At 42.6% G+C, this 21,539-nt stretch overlaps 1 protein-coding gene and 1 non-coding gene across 2 annotated transcripts in view; both read left to right on the top strand.

Moving 5' to 3' along the window:
- LOC133021882 (voltage-dependent T-type calcium channel subunit alpha-1I-like) overlaps positions 1-21,539 on the top strand; it is a 138,623-nt gene that overhangs the window by 40,508 nt on the left and 76,576 nt on the right. The window contains exons 5-8 of the mRNA XM_061088889.1: positions 2,535-2,632; positions 10,222-10,381; positions 18,610-18,952; positions 19,047-19,139. Of these exons, the coding sequence (XP_060944872.1) occupies positions 2,535-2,632; positions 10,222-10,381; positions 18,610-18,952; positions 19,047-19,139 (694 nt within the window). The remainder of the gene's footprint in view (positions 1-2,534; positions 2,633-10,221; positions 10,382-18,609; positions 18,953-19,046; positions 19,140-21,539) is intronic.
- On the top strand, positions 17,977-18,059 carry trnas-uga (transfer RNA serine (anticodon UGA)). The gene has a single exon. It is a non-coding gene; the product is annotated as a tRNA-Ser (tRNA).

The following is a 21,539-nucleotide window of genomic DNA, read 5'->3' as shown; positions in this document are numbered from 1 at the left end:
TTTCTATGATCCTCCTCCTGGATTTATGTAAATATAATTCCCGTGCTGCGGAGGCTGTTTCCAGAGTTTCTCCCTCGTGCTCCAGCTCGACACACGTGGCCAGAACAAAGAGTCAAAGTTGAAACCTGTAGCTTCTCTGTGTGTTTCTCAGTTATGTCAAAGGTTAAACTCCCGAGAATAGTTTTCTTTATTCTTCACAGTCGAGCAGCCTGCCATTAGTCCGGTGGCCCGACGGCCGCACACGCTTTAAATCAGCCACAAGGCGTGGACGTGACTTAGTGAGCCGTGAAATATGAATCTCTCCCCCGGCCGGTGTTTCACTGTAACCTTGGAAATGACACGAGCCGACAGAGCCTCGGTTCTGCTGCAGCTCCGCCGCAAATCAGATAAAAGCTCTCGAGTGCAACACACAGACCGTGAACAGTGAGGTCGGAGGTCACCGAGTAACCAGGAAACCGTCGCATCTGTTGGTGACCGCAGACGTGGGTTCTCCGGGATCTGATCTGACAGCTGGTTCTCTAGGCAGGGAGCAGAGAATAGAGTTTTATATTTTATAAGAGGGATAAAATACAGAACATTGCATTTGTGAGATGTTGTGAGCTACAGCCAACGGTAGACAGATCACCACACAGTCGCCAACATACAGACAGCCTGTTGTTGATCAACCTATTTAACTAATTAACTAACTATCTCTTCTAATTCAATGAAATGACACAATGAAGTTTTATTTAAATTTGATTTTGAGTTTCCTCGGACTCAGAGTTTCTACCGTAGATCTGCTGTGATCTGATGAAACCTAAACAGTTCTGTCTTGATGGTCGTTCTGTGTTTTGTGAAACCACACAAACATATTTGGAGAGAGTTGTCTATTTTTGCAAATTCTGCAATTGAGAAAATCAGGTCTCAGGCTGAAGCTTTAGAAGAAGCACTTTATTGTTGTCACCGGCCAGTTGAATGAAAAGATAAGTAATTATAACAAAATTATTTCAGATCTATTATATACCCAAAACCGTGTTCTATCATTCCCAGGACAAAAGGATCCATTAGTATTTAAGTTCTCCAACTTCTCCAACTTTGAAATCTTGCTCTGTAACATTTCAAAACTGTGAAATTCCGACAGCAACACCAGGAAACACCGGGAATTTTAACCTTTCCGTTTATTTCACTGCAATTTTTCTGTCAGATAATATTCTAAAGAGTTTTTCCCTGAAGTAAAGGTCGAAAGGTTGCGAGCGCATAATTGGCCCGGTCTTTTTAAAACACCTGGAAGGCTTTTCGACCTCTCCCTGAAATACGCTTATTATGATGATGGAGCGTTAGAACATCTCGTGGTAGAATACTCGTGTGAAATACCTGAAACTTTCCCACTTGACGAGTCTCTAACCTTGGCCTCGGCCTGAGAGCAGCGTGGTGCTCAGCCAGGTGAACGCCCATCAGGCCTCTGCCTCCCTCTCTCTGTTCCTAACTCTGTAATTATCTCCTGCACTTGATAAAACCCTCCGGCTCTCTCTCTCGCTCGCTCAATCTCATCTTATTGCCGTCGTTATATTGCACTTAATCATCTCTTGCTTTCCTTGCATTGGTTTCTGAACCCCCCCCCTCGTCTTCATCTCCAGCTCCCTCCTGTCGTCCCTCTGCCTGTTTCCTCCTCTCTTTGTCTTTCCCACCCAACCTCTCCCTTCTTTGCCAATTTCACTCCCTCTCTCTTATAGGTGAACTATATATTTTCCCTGTAATAAATTCGGTCAAATAGTTCCCTCTGTTTCTACTGCGGTTTGTTTATCCTTCCACCTCCAGTGGCAGCTGCTTCACAAAGCTCGGCTTTCATCTCACAGTTTTTGCCGGTTTAATCTCACGCCTCTCTCTCTCTCTCTCTCTCTCTCTCTCTCTCTCTCTCTCTCTCGCGTGTACGCCTGCAAACTGACAGGAGGCACTTTATTGCACTAAGAGGTGTATCCAGTTTTCAGGGATGCAGGAAGCCCACTGTGCTTATTCACTCGTACTTTAACATCTTCCTCCGTCTGTGTCAAAATGATGAAACGCCTGTGTATCTCTCTATTTTTTTCTTTCCGTGCCAGTGCAGCTGTAACTTTGCCACGTGAAGCGATAACACCCACGCACATAAATATTCATGCTCTCCTCCAAACTAATCGATGGTTGTGTCATCCCGCAGCAGGTTCACCCAATCAGACACTTCACTGCTTATGGAAACATAGTTCAAGCCGGTATGGCGAAGTCTTCCTCTGACCCCAGGTTTCTGTGGATGTCTCAGTTTATTAGATCGACAAATTCCACCTCATTAATTCATATTAGGCTCCACGCAGCAGGATCCCTACTGGGTGGAAACATGGGCGCTTCTGTTCAGGCCTTTTTAATAGGAACAAACATGGAGGGAGGATTTCATTAAAACAAGACAACTTGGAACTTCAGATGAATGTAGCTCCGTGGAGACACATGGGGTTATAGAGGTAGACCTGTGGAAAGTATTTCTGCTGTTAACAAGTTTTCCTGTATGTTGTGTTTGTGTTTTCCAGGATTGTTGAATACTCGCTGGATCTACAGAACGTCAACTTCACGGCTATCAGGACAGTGAGAGTACTACGACCCCTCAAAGCCATTAACAGGGTGCCAAGTAAGTCCCTACACCCCCTCAGACTGGGTTCATCTCTCTATCTATCTCTATATCTCTCTATCTATCTCTCTATCTCTCTATCTATCTATCTATCTATCTATCTATCTATCTATCTATCTATCTATCTATCTATCTATCTATCTATCTATCTATCTATCTATCTATCTATCTATCTATCTATCTATCTATCTATCTATCTATCTATCTATCTATCTTTCCATATATCTATCTATCTATCTATCTATCTATCTATCTATCTATCTATCTATCTATCTATCTATCTATCTATCTATCTATCTATCTATCTATCTATCTATCTATCTATCTATCTATCTATCTATCTATCTATCTATCTATCTATCTATCTATCTATCTATCTATCTATCTATCTATCTATCTATCTATCTATCTATCTATCTATCTATCTCTCACTCTCTCACTCTCTCTATCTATCTATCTATCTATCTATCTATCTATCTCTCACTCTCTCTATCTATCTATCTATCTATCTATCTATCTGTCTCTCGACCCATGGACCCATCCATCTATCTATCTATCCATCGATCCATCTATCCATCTATCCATCTATCCATCTATCCATCTATCCATCTATCCATCTATCCATCTGTCCAACAGACAAGAGAGAACTTGATTGGTTGAGAGTTGATCGACTCCTCTTCATCTGACTCTTCTCCTGTTAATCGCTTCCTTCTGAAAAGAAATCGATTAATCATCTGCAGACTGTGATGTGTTGTCATGTGTTGTCATGAGTCTCATTCAGCACCCTGGACAGCTCCCTGGAGGAGGAGCCAGCGCTGTCCGAGGTTCTGAACATGAGTCACTGAGCCAGAAATATCACGAGTGTGAACACGTTCAAATCAGATGCTTGTTACACTGGAGTGAGTGGGATCTGGCTTTGAGCTGATCAGAGGCAGGGAGGACTTCAGGCTGGGAAAGTTTGTTTTATATAAAAGATCATATTTTTTAAAAAGCGTGTTGCATCAAAAATGAATGAAATATGAATGTGGGATATTTTGTCCAGCTTTATTGAATTTAAGGAGGCTGTTTGGCCTTGACGGAGGCGTGTGCTCTATTGACATTCAATTTGTTTTTATTTCCAGTTTTTAGATGGTCTGTATTGAAGGAAAAAGGAAATAGTCAAAACCTTGACTCGTCAAATGTTGTCCTCTAAAAATCCACCTGCTTTTATCAATGTGTTAAAGTCGTCTTTAGAAAATGTTGTTTGAGATGAGTTGTGACTCATTCATTTGTGCTCACATGTCACCTCCTCCTTTCATCCTCAGCTCTACGTTTCCAGTTTTATTGAATGTGAAGACAAACAGCTCCTATTCAGATCTGAATGTTGGGTTCACTCTGCCGTGCTCACACAGGCCTGCTGGCATTGTAGGTGCACACGACAACAAGCTGCAGCAGGGATTCTGTCCTGCATCATTATTCATCCTGTTGCAAATCGACCACATGACACCAGCATCATTGTATTTGTGGCAACAAACCTGCAAACACACAACCCGCCTGCCAAACGCTGCCCGAAGGCCTCATTGTGTTGGATGTAATCACATCATTTTGATTGTGTACCTGTTGTTTTCATTGGGCGGCCCTGGTGCTGCAGAGGTGGAAATGGGAGTGTGAGAAAATGTTTTGACATTACACACTATTAAAGCTTTATAAGTTGCAACAGGCGGTTACTGGTTTAATCCTGTGTGAGGAGATGAATTCCCGGGGACACCGAGTGCAGGAAGCTTTTTTCTAAATGTCTGCTCTGTAATGTCATCCACTGTGAAGCTGCTGTAATCCGATCTGACGTGGTGAAGTGTTCTGAGTGGCCCGGCCCTTCACTTTAGCTCAGAGAGGAACCGTCCTCCTTGATGAGAATAATCAGAGCTCGCAGCTTTTGTGCTTTGTGTGTCTAAATTGTGCATCGCAGGCAATCACTCCAAGAAGCTGTGAGTGCGCTCTCGAAGTTAATGTTGTTTTGCATCCTTTATAAGTATAATTGCTAAACCTCCCACTGCTCATAAATCTGCAACATAAACTATCGCAGTAATTTCCCTGTGAAAACAGGTGCGGCTAATTTTGTCGGGAAATATGTGTGAAAGTATGTGTGGTGACGTATGAAGAGAAATCTAACACGATGCCAAAGGGAAAATTCAGTTTGAAGATCTAGAAATCGAGATTTGTCCCCAAATTAATTAATAAATTCTGATTAGACTAAATAATTAATGATTTGTCCCTGTTGTCACAAACCTTTAACCCTTCACTCTTGTCAGATAAATATCAATATCCTCAGTTTCCCAAAGACTTTTTTATCCCCTGTCTCTTAAAGTCAGTAAAAGAAATGTAGATTTTCGAAAAACTCATGTCAAACGCAGTGTTTGGGAAACAACGAAGCCAGAATACACTTTGCATACGCCCACTGTTGCTTTATGTTTGTATATCGTAGCACTTTGGGACATTTATAAAGTGAAAATGCTCCCTTATCTCTGCCATGTTCTCTTCAGTTTTCAGAGCCTCTCTCACATCAGAAGGTGAATTTACTCACAGAAATGTGAGAAAAGTGCATTTATGAGTCACTTTTCCAACAGTCTGATGATTCACTGATGCTGGCAAACAATCTGTTGTTTTAATGTTAAACAATAATGGACATTACACATAAAAAAATGCTCCACAGAGAGTTTTCCGTTACAAAAGTTTGGCCTTCAAGAGATTCATGGCTGCCAGTGTTTTTTGTGCTCAGGGAGTTAAATCTACACGGGTTGTTTTGTTAAGGTCTCTGCTGCTGCGAGTAAACACAAACACTGATGATTTATTTAATTTTAAACTATGTGCACAGCTGTAATCTGTCATTTCTATAAGCGGAGGTGACTTTTCTATTCCTGCGCTTTTCTCTCTCTGACATTAAAAATGCAAATGCGTCATCGGATCGTTGTATCCGAGGCTCAAGGAGAAATGTTTGTCTTGGAAAGGAGCAAGAGAAGAGGGAAGAGTGAGGGAACGGTTTGTGTAATGACTTGTTGCAGTATATTGATGTTTGCTTTATGGTTTATTCAGCAACATTTGGGTTAAGGAAGCAGAAAGCAGGTGAGAAAGGAGTGAAAAGAGACAAATGAGTGAGGGAAGAAGGGATTACCCAGCTCCATGAAGGATGGTACGAGAGGACGAGAGGAAGAGAGGGACGATGAGTGGAGGGATGTGGGAAGACTCAGATGAGAAGGCTATTACGGTGATAGATGGAGCCGGGGAGACAAGTGCAAGGGATGGAGGGGAGTCGTCGGATGAATAGAGATAAAATGGGCGAGAGAGACAGAAAGGACAGAGGAGTGGAGAGAGGAAGACGAGATGAGGAAAGGGAGGTGATTAGATCTCGGGGGGGGGGGGGCGGGGGGGGGTGGAGATGATGCAGCCGCTCCACACATGCATGTACACACACTACTGTAATAAATTTTATTCAACGATAATGAACTGCTGTTGGCTGAGGCATAAATCCTAATGTTGCATTTCTCCTGAGAGCTCGAGTTGACCACACACACACACACACACACACACACACACACACACAAACACACACACACACAAGCTTCAACACACTAACCCTTAATGCACACAACTCTATAGCTAATTTCTGAGACTCTGTTCAATTCCACTGTGACTTTGAGACAAAAAAAAACGACAATCTCTGTCTAAACTTGAATCTTAAACGTGATCAGATAATGTAGAAATAACTTCTTGGTTCTGAATGTTAAAGACAATTGTCTTCAAATGTCAAATCGTCCAACCAGACGTTGTTTCTTCCAACTAGCACTGAATACATCCAGGGTCGAAAGACTTTCTAATTGGACTCATGTTATCTGGATCTAATGTTTGTTTCCACCAGTGGGTATTGGCTCCACCCCCCCCCCACGCCCCTTAAAGGGACTCTTACCTTTGTTGCATTTTTACACTTTTTTTGGATAAGGTTAAATTGGTATTAATAAGGTAATGACACTCTAAAATGCAAGACAGACCCACCAGGAGTAAAAACAAACAATTATTTCACTCTCATAATATTTAGTGAAAACTTCAACCAATACAATTCTTCGGACCGAAGGACCTTATTGGCCGACAGACCTGTCTGTTTGCTGCATGGACATGCAGGTTTTCCGTCTGCTTCTTGTGGCGCATTCGGGCAAATAAATGGTGCAAATAACCATTGAACTGAAAAATATATATGTGAATGTAAATGTATATAACTTACCGGTGCTTCTGAATCCGAATCCATTGCTTTGGTAAACAAAGACTCACTTGCGTGCGCGGAGGCAGTTGTTTGTAAGTCTGCTTGTAAATAAAGTTTCTTCAAAAAAACACCGCGGATGGGAACGAGGGGGTGGGGCATTGGAGGAAGGCGGGATGATTTGAATGTGCTGTAATTCTCAAATGCAACAAAGGTAAGAGTCCCTTTAAAGTAGTAGCTGCATGGATAATGGATGGATTAAATATGTACAATACGCATTAAAATGTCCCATATTACCCAGGTCCCATGATTTAACTTCAACAAAGTGTTGACTTCCCGAACAAGATATATTCTTTAGGTACCAAAATCCATCTTAATATAGAAAATACCAGACACTCCTGCAGCTTAAATTTAGACTTCATTCAAAAACTTAATTTATCTCCAATATTCAGAAGGTAATTTTCAAAAATGCGATGAGTCCAGTTTCTTTCTCTGCGGATTTATCTTTGTTGTTTTACTTTTGCAGTATTGGTAGAAAACCAAGATCTGCTTCAGAATGAAAGCAAATCCATGAAAATGTCACTTTCTACAATATGGGACCTTTAAGTTATATTCACCCCCGGGATGAGAAAGACCAGTTTATAACAAACCTTCCCGCTCCTGCTGCCGAGAGCCGGTTATTTCACTCCTCTTTGTGTGTTGGATAAATAAAGAAGCAATTCTCTCCTTTATTAAAGACAATTTACCACGGAGCTCATCTCAGGGGTAATTCCATCTCCGAGCTGCGGCTGAGACACAAACACCGAGTCACCGACGCTTCTCTCAGGCAGAAACACTACCGCAGCACACAATCAATGCAGATACCACAACCAGCTGCAAAGCCACAATCCCAACACACACACAGACACACACACATATGTTGTCGGTGTGTGTGTGTGTGTTAAGTGAGACGAAGAGTCAGTTAATGGGACGTTAATGGGAATTATCCAGGTCTGAGTCCCACTGGCCACAGCTTAAAGGACTCGGCCTGTTTATTACATTACCCACAATCCCCCTGTGGGAGATGCCCCCCCCCCTTAGCAGCCAGAATGATGGTTGTCAGCAGATTCTCTCTCTTCCACTTCTGTCTTCTGATTCATCTTCTGCTTATTCTCTCTGTCACCTTCTCTTTGCTCCACAGTCGCCTGCAGATAATGAGAACGATTGTAGAAGCAAAAACAAACGTGTCCTCGCCGTCAGGAATAGTTAATATCTCATTTTCAAATAACCAGGTTAATGCCAGTGTTCCAATAAAGAGGCTTTTTTTTGTTTTATAGACTTTGAATTTGAAATCTCTGCATCATTTTACCTTCACCTTCTCTCTTTGTTGTTTTCTCGGAGAGTAACTTTGCAACTTTGCATTTTGGAAAACTAATATTACTGTTGATTCAACTGGTTGTGTTTCCACATGAGGGTTTTTGCGTCTCTATCTTCAAACAGACTCAGTCACTGCGAGGGAAGATTATTTCAAATGTTTCAAAATAAATTGGCTCCTATTGATTTATAATATCTGGCACCAGCTCGAGGGAGACTTCAGCTGTAGTTCACTTTCAAATCCCTTTAATTTAATGGGATTCAGATCAACTTCCTCGATTCATTGCATATTTCTCAGGTGAATTCAAACCCAATATTAACGGTTATTATAAAATATTGTGCTAAAGGGTTATTGACAGATATTAATGATAATAAGAATGTTTTATTTGGCTTTTTCTCTGTAAACAAGTTTCCTTCCTGTCCGTGAGAGCTGAGAGTTTGAATTATTTGAGGAAACCAGCCCACAAATCATCAAATATTAACATCGCAAGTACAAAAACTTGGCCGAGAACACCAAAGGTCAGACGAGCTTATACCAAGAAGGGGAAAGAGATATAATCTATTTCCCTGGCATCACCTTCTAACAGGGGATTTAAGGTCTCAGGAGAAATGTGCATCCTCCAGCTATGATTGGACGACGCCTGCAGACTGGTGCTAAACCACCAACTCCACTGGGAGATGAGAAAGTTCCATCTAATGGGAAAACATGCATAACATTTAAAATGCAGCACAACTCACTTTTAAATGGCAACTTTTGACTTGTTTAGCATTTTTGTCTGTTTGTGCGACTTGGCAGCTTCCTCCCTCTGCTCCAATCATTTCACAACATCACATTATTTGTCGCAGGCCCCTGGGAGAAGTTCGGAGGAGCGACACTTACCCCCGATTAGTCGGCTAAATGCTGCATCAATCCTCCATCGACTCTACAGATGGAATTTAACCCCTGGTTTGGTTTTCCTCACAGAGACCAGAGCCGGTGTAATGGGCCGTGGGATCACAATTAGCGTGGAGATTAGACATTGATTAGCTAATTATGCTAATACAACGGCTTAGATGGAAATGAAATGTGATAAATATCTGCGTGAGTAAGACAGTGGGAGGAGCGGGAACAAAATAAAGGACATGTAGTCAGGTGGAGAGAGGAGGAGATTCCACGAGGTTCTGTTACTGAGGTTTGAGTGTCAGACACAGAACAATCACAACAACTCTCCTCTCTCCAGTGAAGCTGATAATGTCTCAGTGCATCTGGGAAACGGCCCAAAAAACAGTTCAAAAGATAAAACCCCGAAAGGATAAAAGAGAGTGGAAGCTGGAGGTGTTACAAAATAAACCTTAGTGTAGAAGAAATAAGAAAAGTCCAGAGTTAAGTTTGGAGAGTTTTTAGAAGTGTGTCCAGGGAGAAGTGTGGCCGAGGAGCTGGAGGATCATTGGCTTGTTATGGATCTGTGCAGATGATCCTGATGCTTTGTGTTATTACTGTAAAAGGTTCTAAAAACACTTCACTTTTTCCTCATACGTCCATTGATGCATATCTTGATCTGAGCCTCTCCTCATGAAGTCAAGTCTGTTGTGTGCATGAAGGAAATATATGTACATAGTACCTTTACCTGGATTTGTTGGTGGCTGTTTTAAGGAACATCAGTGTTTTCTGTAGGAGAGAAGAGCTCCTTGTGCCACTGACCTTTTAACTCTGTAGACATTTTGTATTTACAATAAACCATTTGACACACAAGAGGAAAACTGAATAATGCAGTTTTGGGCCCAAACCCATAAGCACGAGTGATGAACTGAAGTTTTCCACGTAAGGAACAAGTACAAGTTCAGCTCACTTTGCTCCAGACCTTCAAATGTTAGGTTTACATCAGTAAATCTACTTGTTCATGATGAGTGATGAGGTTCAGGCTCTTGATTTAAAGGTTGTGGGTTGAATTCCCTTCAGGAGAAGAGCAGAAGTTTGAGCCTCACCACTGTGTTGTGTGTGTGATGAGATGTCTTTGTGTGTCTGCAGGTATGCGCATCCTGGTCAACCTGCTGCTGGACACTCTGCCCATGCTGGGGAACGTCCTCCTGCTCTGCTTCTTCGTCTTCTTCATCTTCGGCATCATCGGCGTGCAGCTGTGGGCGGGGCTTCTGAGGAACCGCTGCTACCTGAAGGAGAACTTCACGCTGTGAGTCACCACATGTGTGTGTGTGTGTGTGTGTGTGTGTGTGTGTGTCTGTGTGTGAAGGAAGAAGCTTACGGGAGTGTGTCGAATGTGTCTCTGCTTTTTGTGTGTCTGATGTTTTGCTTTCTGAGTCTGAACGAAGTTACGTCCACAGAGACTTTCCATTTCTTTACAGTTTTGGTTTTAATTTAACCGATAATACGGTGATGAAGAAGTGGTTACGACACACGACAGGACGTGTGTGTTCATGGGTCGGTCTGTCGTCCCTCCTCACATTACCTGCCCCCCCTCAGTGTGACCAGGAGATAAATCACATCGTCTAATCAATTTACTGATAAAAACCAGAGAGAGAAAGGGAGAGGGAGAGAGAGAGAGAGAGAGATCTCTGATAGTGCTGATATAATGAGGCTGATTGCCCGACCGAAATTCGCAAAGTGCAAACATAATTATCTCAGAGTCAGTCCCCAGTCAGGCATAAAGGTGCACACACACACACACACACACACACACACACACGTATGAATCAGATTAAAAAATTGGTTGAAAAATAGAAAAATGTTATGACCATGAAGGTATTACGAACATTTTATAATAGTTTCCTTCTACACTAACCTCGGAGCAAAGAAAACCCAAAGTTATCTTATAGTTGAGAAGAGGTTGAAACTGTGCAGAGTAAAACTCACACTGTAGAAAATAATTTAAGGAATAATAATGATGTTGTTCTTTGCTGTGACCTTTAAAAACTGTTACATTTCGACTATTATTACTATTTTCGGATCTGGTGCTAAAATATAAAAGTTTTTGGAGTTTAAAGCCCCCAAACATTTCAGAGTCAAACTTTCGCTAAATTAATTGTGATGTTACACAACCTTTGACTTTGCTCCTGATGGACAAGATTCTTAATTTATATTTGCATGGAAAGTCAGTCAGATAATCACAAACTGGGACTTTTTGTGCGTTTGAACATTAACATTCATCGACTGAACGCGGCCTCTGATATCGACCTTAATGTGGCACATTGATAATATAATAAACCTTTGAGTTGCTTGTGTGTGTGAATGGATTTTAAGAAAGGAGGCAGCAGGAGCACAGAGTTTAAATTTGTACAAAGCCTAAAATGTTCATTCTATATCCATTTTATACATCGTTTCCATCTTCTCCATGATTCATCATCATTTAAAAAAATACATCTCATCATTGTCAGTATTGTAACTACACTTAATAATTATATATATTTATCTCCAGCCTGTTTTATTAAGGTCAGAACTCCCGCTCATTCATGTGTGTGATATTCGACTTTTCAAACTATTTTTACCTCGGTGTTACTTTTGTTCCGAGCGACTCCCCTGCTGCTCCGCTCAGGAGGTATCGGGTTTCTCCGCGAGGCCGAGACCTCCAGCTGTGCAGCGAGAAAATAAAAAACACACGCTCAGTTTCACCGAATCCGCTGCTGAGCTCGTTCAAGAAGACGAAGCTGCTGATCTGTTTCCCTGTGTTGTTCCGAGAAAATAAACTTTTCTGTTCCCTCACGCACGTCGGCAAAGCACCTGTGCACATTCGCACATTTTCCCTTCGATATACAATGCGCATTCATGCATGCACACATCTCCCCCACCGATACACACAATTGAATATCCTCTGCAGGGTATATTTGGAAAAGGTCTGAGCTGTAGCATGTACTCTACCTCTAACCTTTACAGTCTGAACACTGCACACACTTTTCTTTTTAAATGCCTCTTGTATCTTTGCTCCATTTCCCTTTTCCTTTGGGCTGCAATCTTATCCCGCTGCTTGCGTGAGAGCTTTGTTGTGGTGATAGCGTTGTGTTGCTCTGATGTTCTGTGTCTCAGTGGCTCTGGGCTGTTTGTTTTGGTTAAAGTGTCAGAAATTCAATTACTCCTCTGTCATGTCGCTTTGAAATCAGAGGAGTGCGAATGCTGCTGTTGGTTTAGGCTGAGCTGCGTCGACACACTCTGCTCTAGTTGTTCGGCAGCGCAGGGATTCACTCTGCTGTTTGTGTGTTTCTGTGTGTGTGTGTTTGTGTCAGAGTGTGAAGCTGCATGTGTTTGTGCACAGGAGCTGAACCGGCAGCTGTCACTCAAATGTCAACATCCGACAACTTTTACCCAAAAAACTCTCCGATTTGAAATGGTCCAAGCTTTAAATCACAAGATCTAAAATGTATTTGTTTTGTAAATAATGATTATGATTGATATTTGCAATAGATTTCACATTGATTACACAAAGGATTCTAAAGAACTGTGTCTTTATCCTTTTCAAACGAGTGAATATTTATCTACACAAAAAGCGAGCAATGCAAATACCCAGAGGACTGTGACATGAATCAGATTCTCACGGATCTTAACCTGAGAGAGAATCACAATTACAAAATCATTTCTTCTTCATGTTTGCTCTCATGTCCAATTAAAGACTCTAAATAAAGAATGACGTGCATCAAAGTCATTGTTGTGCAAACAGTAGAGTCGACCAATCAGGAGCCAGTCTCACCTGTCAATCATGACATTTCACCCTGTTTTATATCATCAGATAACTCATTAAAAACTTCAAGAACATGGAGGAGGCAGAGTGACAGTGATTCACTTGTCATGTTTATCGTTATATACTGTACAGTCTATATGTTGGCTTATATGTTGGTGACATTATTCCAGTAGAAAGAACAGTTAAATATAAAACAATGCAAGTAAACCAAACCCCCACAATTTCAAGGAATACAGATTATATATACTTCTTTATGAGTCTATATTATTTTAATAACTTCCTGGAGTGTACTTTATTGAAGATTATAAATAATATAGAGACCAATATTGAAATATGATTAGTTGTGTTTAATTTATAAGAAATCACTTGCAGGATAAAGCCCCTTTGATTCCAGTTAAAACTCTTTCCTCCTTCTGATGAACTGTGTGTTCGGCTCAAGATGAATTGAACATTTCTTGAAGTGTTCAGCTGACCTGCTGTTCCCCGACCGACAGACTGAAGAATACAGCTCTGCAATTAACATCAATTCATTACTTGGGAGAGCAGCTATCAAACACTTGTTTCTATTTTCCCCGGAGTCGTTCTCCAAATCCACATTTACATATTAGAAACCATAGACGAGACAAGAGGATTTAAAAAACAATAATTAATTTGTCGCGTGTATCAAAGTGTTTTGATCTCAGTTTAAAGCTCTCGTGTATCCCAGAATGCATTTCACTTCAGCTGCATATTAAACTTTGGAAGTGCGATACCTGTTAATCACCTCTGATTCGCTCATCGGCCTTGAATTATGATAATTGTCCTCACGACCTGTGGGAACAGCAAAAGGAAAACAGCGATGTGAGCAGGTGCTGCTGCTCGTTCCCAAACATCTCTCTGATTGAGGGAACAGCTGAGACCAGAGGGAGGGAACACGGGCTCAGACGATCACTGGGAGTCTGCCCGGGGAGAGGAGATCCACAGGATGCTGGAGCTGGATGCTGCTCAAGCTGCTGGGGTGGGCCGTCGCCATGGTGACCAGCTCAGAGATGAGACGAAATCGTGGGATGTCCTGACCCACCTGAGTGAATTTCAGTCAATTTGAACGTGCACGTTTGTTCTCTTTTGTCAGGGTTAGGGATCGGACCTCAGAATGTGTGAGGGCAGTTTTTAAATGACTCACTTTGGCTGAAGCTGCTGCTGCTGCTGCCCGGAGCCCAACGTGTCCTCGGGGGGGGGGGAATCACTGCCGTCCGCTGGACACTGTCTGTCTGGTGAAGGGTAATCACCTCGGTACACAGAGGCACGCGGCCGCTGCTGAGTCCGATAACAAGCGCCACTGTGATATCTGCCGTCGCTGCATCTGTGGCCGAGTCACGGTGGAGATATGAGGAGAATAAGTGGGTGGACGGTAAAAAAAATGTTTTTCCTGATGCACACTCGCCGTTCTCAGGCCTCTGGTTTCAGCAATGAGATTAAAAAGAGGCGAGAGGGGAGAAGCGGTGGACTAGTGGAAGAAACTTGGACTATGGGCAGAAAAGGTCTCTGGTTCGACTCCACGGAGAAACAACAAACAGACGAACCTGGATTGATCTGTCCAAAAATCCAAGAGGATTCTCCCTACCCTGTCTAGTGCCCCTGAGCAAGGCACCTTACTCCCCCAACATCTGCTCCCCGGGCGCCGTACATGGCTGCCCACTGCTCTGTGTGTCCTGCACCAGATGGGTTAAAAGCAGAGGTTACATTTCCCTCCTTGCATGAGTGTGCTTGTGCATGTCTGTGCATTTGTCTGTTTGGGACAAATAAATGTATCTTAATCTTAAAAAGCCAAACAGCAGACACACTGGTGAAGATTGGATGTTGTTCATTCATGCAGACACACGCTGTGATGTTCATCCTGACACACAATATGCTCCGTGTGCATCTCTTTGCTGAGTTAATGTCTTTGGAGTGAGGAGGTGAACCCCGACGTGTGAACAGAACCGGGGAACACAGAGATAATCATCTTTACATCACATTACATTACATCTTTAGAGACGTTCCCATCAGTCGGATGCACAAGCAGGCACTGAACAGATTTCCACAGAACCTGGTGGAAGGACCACGAAAGTTTGTTTGTTTGTTGTTTAACTCGGTTTTATTCTTCACTAAATGTTGCACTTGAACTAAACAGTCGTTCACTTACAGCTGCATGTATTGACTTTAACCTGACAGAAGAACTAAGGGGTTCACAGCTCAGCCTTTAGAAAGTTGCTCTAACTTGTTCTGTCTGAGGCGTTCTGCTGACATTCTCCTCATCTGCTGCTGCACTCACTTTCTTTCTGAGTCTGTCTGGCCTCCTAACAATGTTTGGACTCAATTAGCTGCAGAGGAGGGGGCGGGTGGATGTTTGTTTGTGAACCTTTGGACGGACTGGGACTGATTCTTCCTCTTCTGCTGTTTGTATCAAGATAAACTGCCTTAGATTAGATTTCTTTATTTATCCACACAACGGGGAAATTCACTTGTTACAGCAGAAAAGAGAAAAACAGAATTTAAATAACAGTGCCGAAGCACAAATAAAAAAGAAAGATCAAAATATATACACTACTAAACTACACATAATGAGAGTACAGAAACAAAAACAAAAACAACCTGCAAAAAAGACACTGTGCAAAAGCAGGTACTGGGGAGAAAGTGGAATGATGTAAGTGTTATTGTAATGAAAACAAAAATATTATAAGTAATATTGCAACAGTAGTGACCATGATACAGAAAAAATAATTAAAAAGTAAGTGACCATAATATAAATAATACTACAAGATAGCATAAAGGAAAAATATAAATATTGCAATGATAGCATAAAGGAAAAATATAAATATTGCAATGCAAGAAATGTGATGTAAGTTATATGAAGAGGCTTTAGGTTTATGGGTTGTTCGTACGTGTGTCTGATCCACGATATCTCAGGAACACTTGTTGTAATTGGTTGTAATTGGACTCAAGGATGAAGTGATTCAAAGTTTACTTTCTCTTGACATTTTTTGTCGAGAGAATCTTTTCAAATTTGACCCAAATGTTCTTTTACTCATAGATTACAAAACATCACACAACCATGTTTCTGGCCTCTTGAATTTGTCTTTGATTAACTAGATTTCAGTGGCTGAATGTCACAGTGACCTAATGTGAGTCTATAAAAATAATGATATAGCTTTAAACTGTACATTACAAATACAAGATATTACAAGTACTTATTTCCGACATGTCAGGATGTTTCTGCCGCGGAGCAGTTCACCAGGTTTTGTCCATAATGAATTCATATGATGTGGGTGGAAACATAGATGAGGGAAATAGAGACCAGGTCACAAGAAATGCAGAGCTTCCCTATAAATCCCCCCCCCCCCCCACTCTCCCTCTAACAACAAACGCCTGCACAGCTCCTCAGGTCAGTGAGCTTGATAATAGCTTCTTTTCAGTCCGGCACAAAGCACAGAGAGACAGATCCTGAGTGACAGAGAGACGCGAGCCTCTTCAAATACCAGGTCGGACCTAATTGCTAACCAACATCGGTATCCATCCGTATCTCTTTCTGCCGTCTGCCCTTTAAATAGCAGCCCACTCTCAGATTAAAGAGCCGTCTCTCGGATGCTCGGCCTCTTTAGCCCCAACCTTACTCCTTTTGTAATCACCAGGAAAAACACCCTTACTCCCTTTTTTCTTTTTAGCAACCAGGAGTTTTCTTTGTCTTTCTCGCATTCCTTCAGTTTCAGATTTGTTGTTCTTGTCTTGCTTTGTTTTCTCCTGTGTAACCTCCCTTCTTTTCTTTATGTGCCGTTCCACTTTGTGGTTCTCGTCCATCCTCTTCTGATTTCCTCCTTCCAACTTTCTATTTGCTATATCACACGTTTTCCTGTTTGTGCTTCCTCCTCTGCTTCCCCTCTCTTCCTCCTCTGCTTCCCCTGGCTTCCTCCGCTCGTATCAAGCTTATTTCATTTAATTCGTGGCTCCCACTGGAACTCATTTAACAAAGACAACTGTTGTAGTCATTTACTATCTGCATTTTACAGCTCAGCAGATTTATTTATCCAGCGTTTATTCCTAAATCAATGAAAGTCGTCCTCACCATATATATATATATATTCTATATGTTTTATGTGTATGAGCTTGTGGGTGAAGAAATAAAAGATCTCGAGCAAAGGAATTGGTCAAGGACTTTATTGATGGGGTGAAGACGTGGGTTGAACTCTCTCTCTCTCTCTCTCTCTCTCTCTCTCTCTCTCTCTCTCTCTCTCTCTCTCTCTCTCTCTCTCTCTCTCTCTCTCTCTCTCTCTCTCTCTCTCTCTCTCTCTCTCTCTCTCTCTCTCTCTCTCTCTCTCTCTCTCTCACACTCACACACACACACACACATTTCAGTTCAATTCAATAGTGTTTTATTGGCATGAACATTTCAAATAACAGTGTTGACAAAGCGTTGAAAATAAAATTTTGCCAAGTTTACTACACCAGTAAAAAGCAATAAATGATATCAAGAGCTGTGTGTGTGTGTGTGTGTGTGTGTGTATCTGCCTTGTTATGCCACATTGCTGTGTGTTAAGTAACTTTTTCTTTCTGATTGATGAACGTCTCTGAACAAAAAGTCCTTCAGCCTTTAATTAGATCTGACACTTGACCGCACGTGTCTTAGTTTGATTGAATCTGTTTCGTGTCTGGGAAGCTGTGTTGTTGTGAGACTGATCATTAACTCTCTCTCTCTCTCTTTCTCTCTCTCTTGTCTGTCTGTCACTCTCCGTCTCTGTCTCATTTCATCCACTCGTCTCTCTGTCCATCATCATTATGTTTTATCCCTTCAGTTCCAGTCTCACACCCACTTGAGTGCTGGAAACAGCCATGAAGGACGAGAGGTTTTTCTTCTGTCTAAAGCAGCCGTGGCAAACGAGCGTGAATGAACACGTCTCCATGTTTTTAAAGTGAATGAAGAATATATGTAGAGGACCAGGTAGCAGCAGATGAATCACAACTGTAGCATATGAATAAATATATATATACAGTTTCAAATGGGTTATTTCTTCCTTTATCAACCTCAGAATTGCCCAGATTTTCACCAAGTACAGTTACAGCCAGATAATACCACTGTATTCAGAGCTGTGATGGCCGAGTGGTTAAGGCGTTGGACTTGAAATCCAATGGGGATTCCCCCGCGCAGGTTCAAATCCTGCTCACAGCGGCAATGTCTGCATCAGACAGTCTTTATTATGAATCAGACTCTGAAGTCGGCTGTTATTTGGTAGGAAAATAATGTGGATTACACGACTCGACTCGAATATGAATGTTAAACACAGCGTAAGTTTGACAAGAGGTTGAACATCAATGTTGCGACTGTTTGGTTTCTCTGTTGTAAAGTCCGTGCTTCAAAGATAACCTTGAGATAACCTATGTAGTGATTTGGTGCTATTTCCATACATTTTTAACTGAGGAGCACTACGTTAAAACAAGATCTCACCTGTCTTATCCGACCCGCCCGGACCAGTTGTAACGTCTATATAAGAACAAGAAGGCTCTTCCCATCCATTCTGAAAAATTCTTCATGATACATGAACCTACTTTAAATGAAGTCATGTGGGAGATGATATGTATTTATACCATCAGGTACCTGCCTCCTATCACCTCTCTCTCCCTCTATCTCTTCACGTGGCTCAGGATTCCTGTAAAAGTTAACCCGTCCCGTTCAACTTATTTTAATTTAACCCAAAGTTTCTACCACTCTCTGTCTCCAGCACCACGGGCATCAATGTGCCTCGACCCTACTACATGGCTGACGAGGATGACGAGCGGCCCTTCATCTGCTCCCTGCCGGTGGACAACGGCATCATGTCCTGCGCGGACGTGCCCGCCCGCCGAGAGGGGGGGCGGCCGTGCTGCCTGGACAAGGACGACGCCCTGTACCGCCAGTCGCTGGGCCTGAGCCCCGAGCCGCTGGCCAATGGCAGCGTGAGTGTGGCCGGGCTGTGCGTCAACTGGAACCGGTACTACACCAGGTGTCACACGGGACACAGCAACCCCCACAAGGGAGCCATCAACTTCGACAACATCGCCTACGCTTGGATCGTCATCTTTCAGGTGGGAAACGGAAACTTCTGGAGCGAGAAGCAGGACGAGAACTCAACAACGACCAAACTGAGGTTCAACTCTCACTGTGTTTCCTCGCCTGTAGGTGATCACTCTGGAGGGCTGGGTGGAGATCATGTACTACGTGATGGACGCACACTCCTTCTACAACTTCATCTACTTCATCCTGCTCATCATCGTGAGTCACATACAAATAACACACCTGTATTTATCAGGATACGGAAAAAACACATGTAAGAAACTTAAGTTTAATCAACATTTTTGCTCTGAACTTAGGATGGATCAAATCGTCATGATCCTGAGAGAAAGAAAGACATATGTGAAATATCATATCCTTCAGATGCTAGTAAATATCGATAACACACATGAATACACATGAATACACATGAATACACATGAATACACACTCCAGTACATACACACAAGTAAATCCAGCGTTTGAAGATCCTGCGATTTTTTCCAAAACCTGCGTATTTTTACATTTCCTGTTTTTGTTGCCATGCTACAGATGACTGCAAATAAATGCTGTCATCCTTCTTGCTCTCGCTCTCCTTCTCTCTCACTCAGTCAAACACACACACAGACACAAAGACACACAGACACACAGACACACACACACACACACACACACACACACACACACACACACACACACACACACACACACACACACACACTCAGAGGGATGTCAGTGTCACAGTGAAAAGCTTAAATCCCAGAAGAATCCTGCTTTTGTTCAGATAAAACACTTTAATTCCAGCTTCTCTGTGTGTTTGCGCTGAGATGAGTGTACGTGCGGTGCGTGTTCTTGTGTGTGTGTGTGTTAGTGTGTGTGTGTTTGTAATTGTTATCATAATGCAGCATGACTGCCAGTCCCAGTTACTTCTCTAACCCAGGGGCTGCCTTGTGTTTTTTTATTACACTTTTAATTGCCTGCCTTCAGATTCAGACACAGCCGCCTCTCTTCTCCTCTCCTCCTGTCTCATCAACGCTCTCTCCGTTCCTTATTCTCTTCCTCTCCTTTGACTCCATCAATCACCGCACCTCTCTTCCTCTTCTCCCGGCATCTGTACGAGTACACACCTTCTTCCCTTCCTTCCCTTCCTCATCTCCGCCTCCCTCTCTGTGTGTCACTCGCTTCCTTAACCTCCTTTCTTCCTCTCTTTCCTTTTATCTCCTCGTTCCCTTCATCCATTCCCCTCCTGCCTTCATTTCAGCTCCCCCCTCCCTCCTTATGTCTTGCTGAGCAGTATCCTGAGCATCATTCATATATCTGTCTCTCGACTCATTATTCCCAGTCACGCAGAAATGCACGGATAATTCATTTACACACATAACAGGACGCTTTCCCACACTGTTACATGGAGCTGCTAAAGCTGCCTCACTACAGGAGATATCACTGATGCCTGTCGGTGTGAAAACATCACTGAGGTGCGGAGGAAGCAGGAGGAAAGGGAAGGAAGTAGCTGAGGACAGGAAGAGAAGTAGGAAATGGAAAAAGATGACGAAACGAGAGTGAGAATAGAGCGAAGGGGTTTAGGTATAGATGGAGAAGTGGTAAGGAAAGCATGGAGGAATACGGTTAGTGAAGGAGAGGGTGGAAGAGCAGCAGGGATGAGAGAGGGACGAGAGAGGGACGAGAAAGGGACTAGAAAGGGACGAGAGAGAGAGACGAGAGATGGACGAGAGAGGGACGAGAGAGGGACGAGAGAGGGACTAGAAAGGGACGAGAGAGAGACGAGAGATGGACGAGAGATGGACGAGAGAGGGACGAGAGAGGGACGAGAGAGGGATGAGAGAGGGACAAGAGAGGGACGAGAGAGGAGTGGACGTACGAGTGGATTGATAAAGAGAAAAGAAAGCTGGTGGCGGTGACAGACTTGAGTGTCAGCATGAAATCAGGATGTGGATTTGGAGCAGAAGCACTGATCCCAGCATCAGAGGGTCTTACCGTCCCCCTACGTTTAGAATCAAGTAGTATTCAGGCAAGGGAAGTTTATACTCATAAGTATACTTATAAGTATATTTAGGATATACAACGTTTTTTTGTACTGTAACATTTCCTGCCATCGTAGAAAACTCTGATCAGTGTGATGAGAAAAAAAATTAAATGACAGAAGCGATCTTTGAGAAACATTTTATTTAAGGTTCAGCCACCAGGGGGCGATCACAATGGTTTGGCTTCACTTGTCCTGTCGTCCATCTCTATGTACAATTCATGGTTATCATGTAGTGTATGTGAATAACTACTGGAGGCCAATAGGCAGTAACATTTATATCAGCATTCATCTCTCAGGTGCTGTAGCAACATTAGCATCACTAGCCCTTAACTCTTATTTGGCTTGTTTTCCTACCACTTCTTTTCTTCCTCTGATCGGATGCTAACCTGCTAGCTCCATCTCCTCCTGTCTCGTAGAACCACTTTGTGTTAGTGAGTCACTGGAGCATGGATGCTGCTGTGAGGCCTCATCTCACCTCTCGTGATGCAAACACAATCGTTGAAGCTCTTGGCTGCTGGCAGGAAACTCCGTTTGGCAGCGGAGAATATTCGACATGTTTCAAGTACAGATGAAAGTCT

This window comes from Limanda limanda, chromosome 2, assembly GCF_963576545.1.
Source record: "Limanda limanda chromosome 2, fLimLim1.1, whole genome shotgun sequence".
Classification (NCBI taxonomy): domain Eukaryota; kingdom Metazoa; phylum Chordata; class Actinopteri; order Pleuronectiformes; family Pleuronectidae; genus Limanda; species Limanda limanda.
This window is presented reverse-complemented; position numbering and strand designations above follow the sequence as displayed.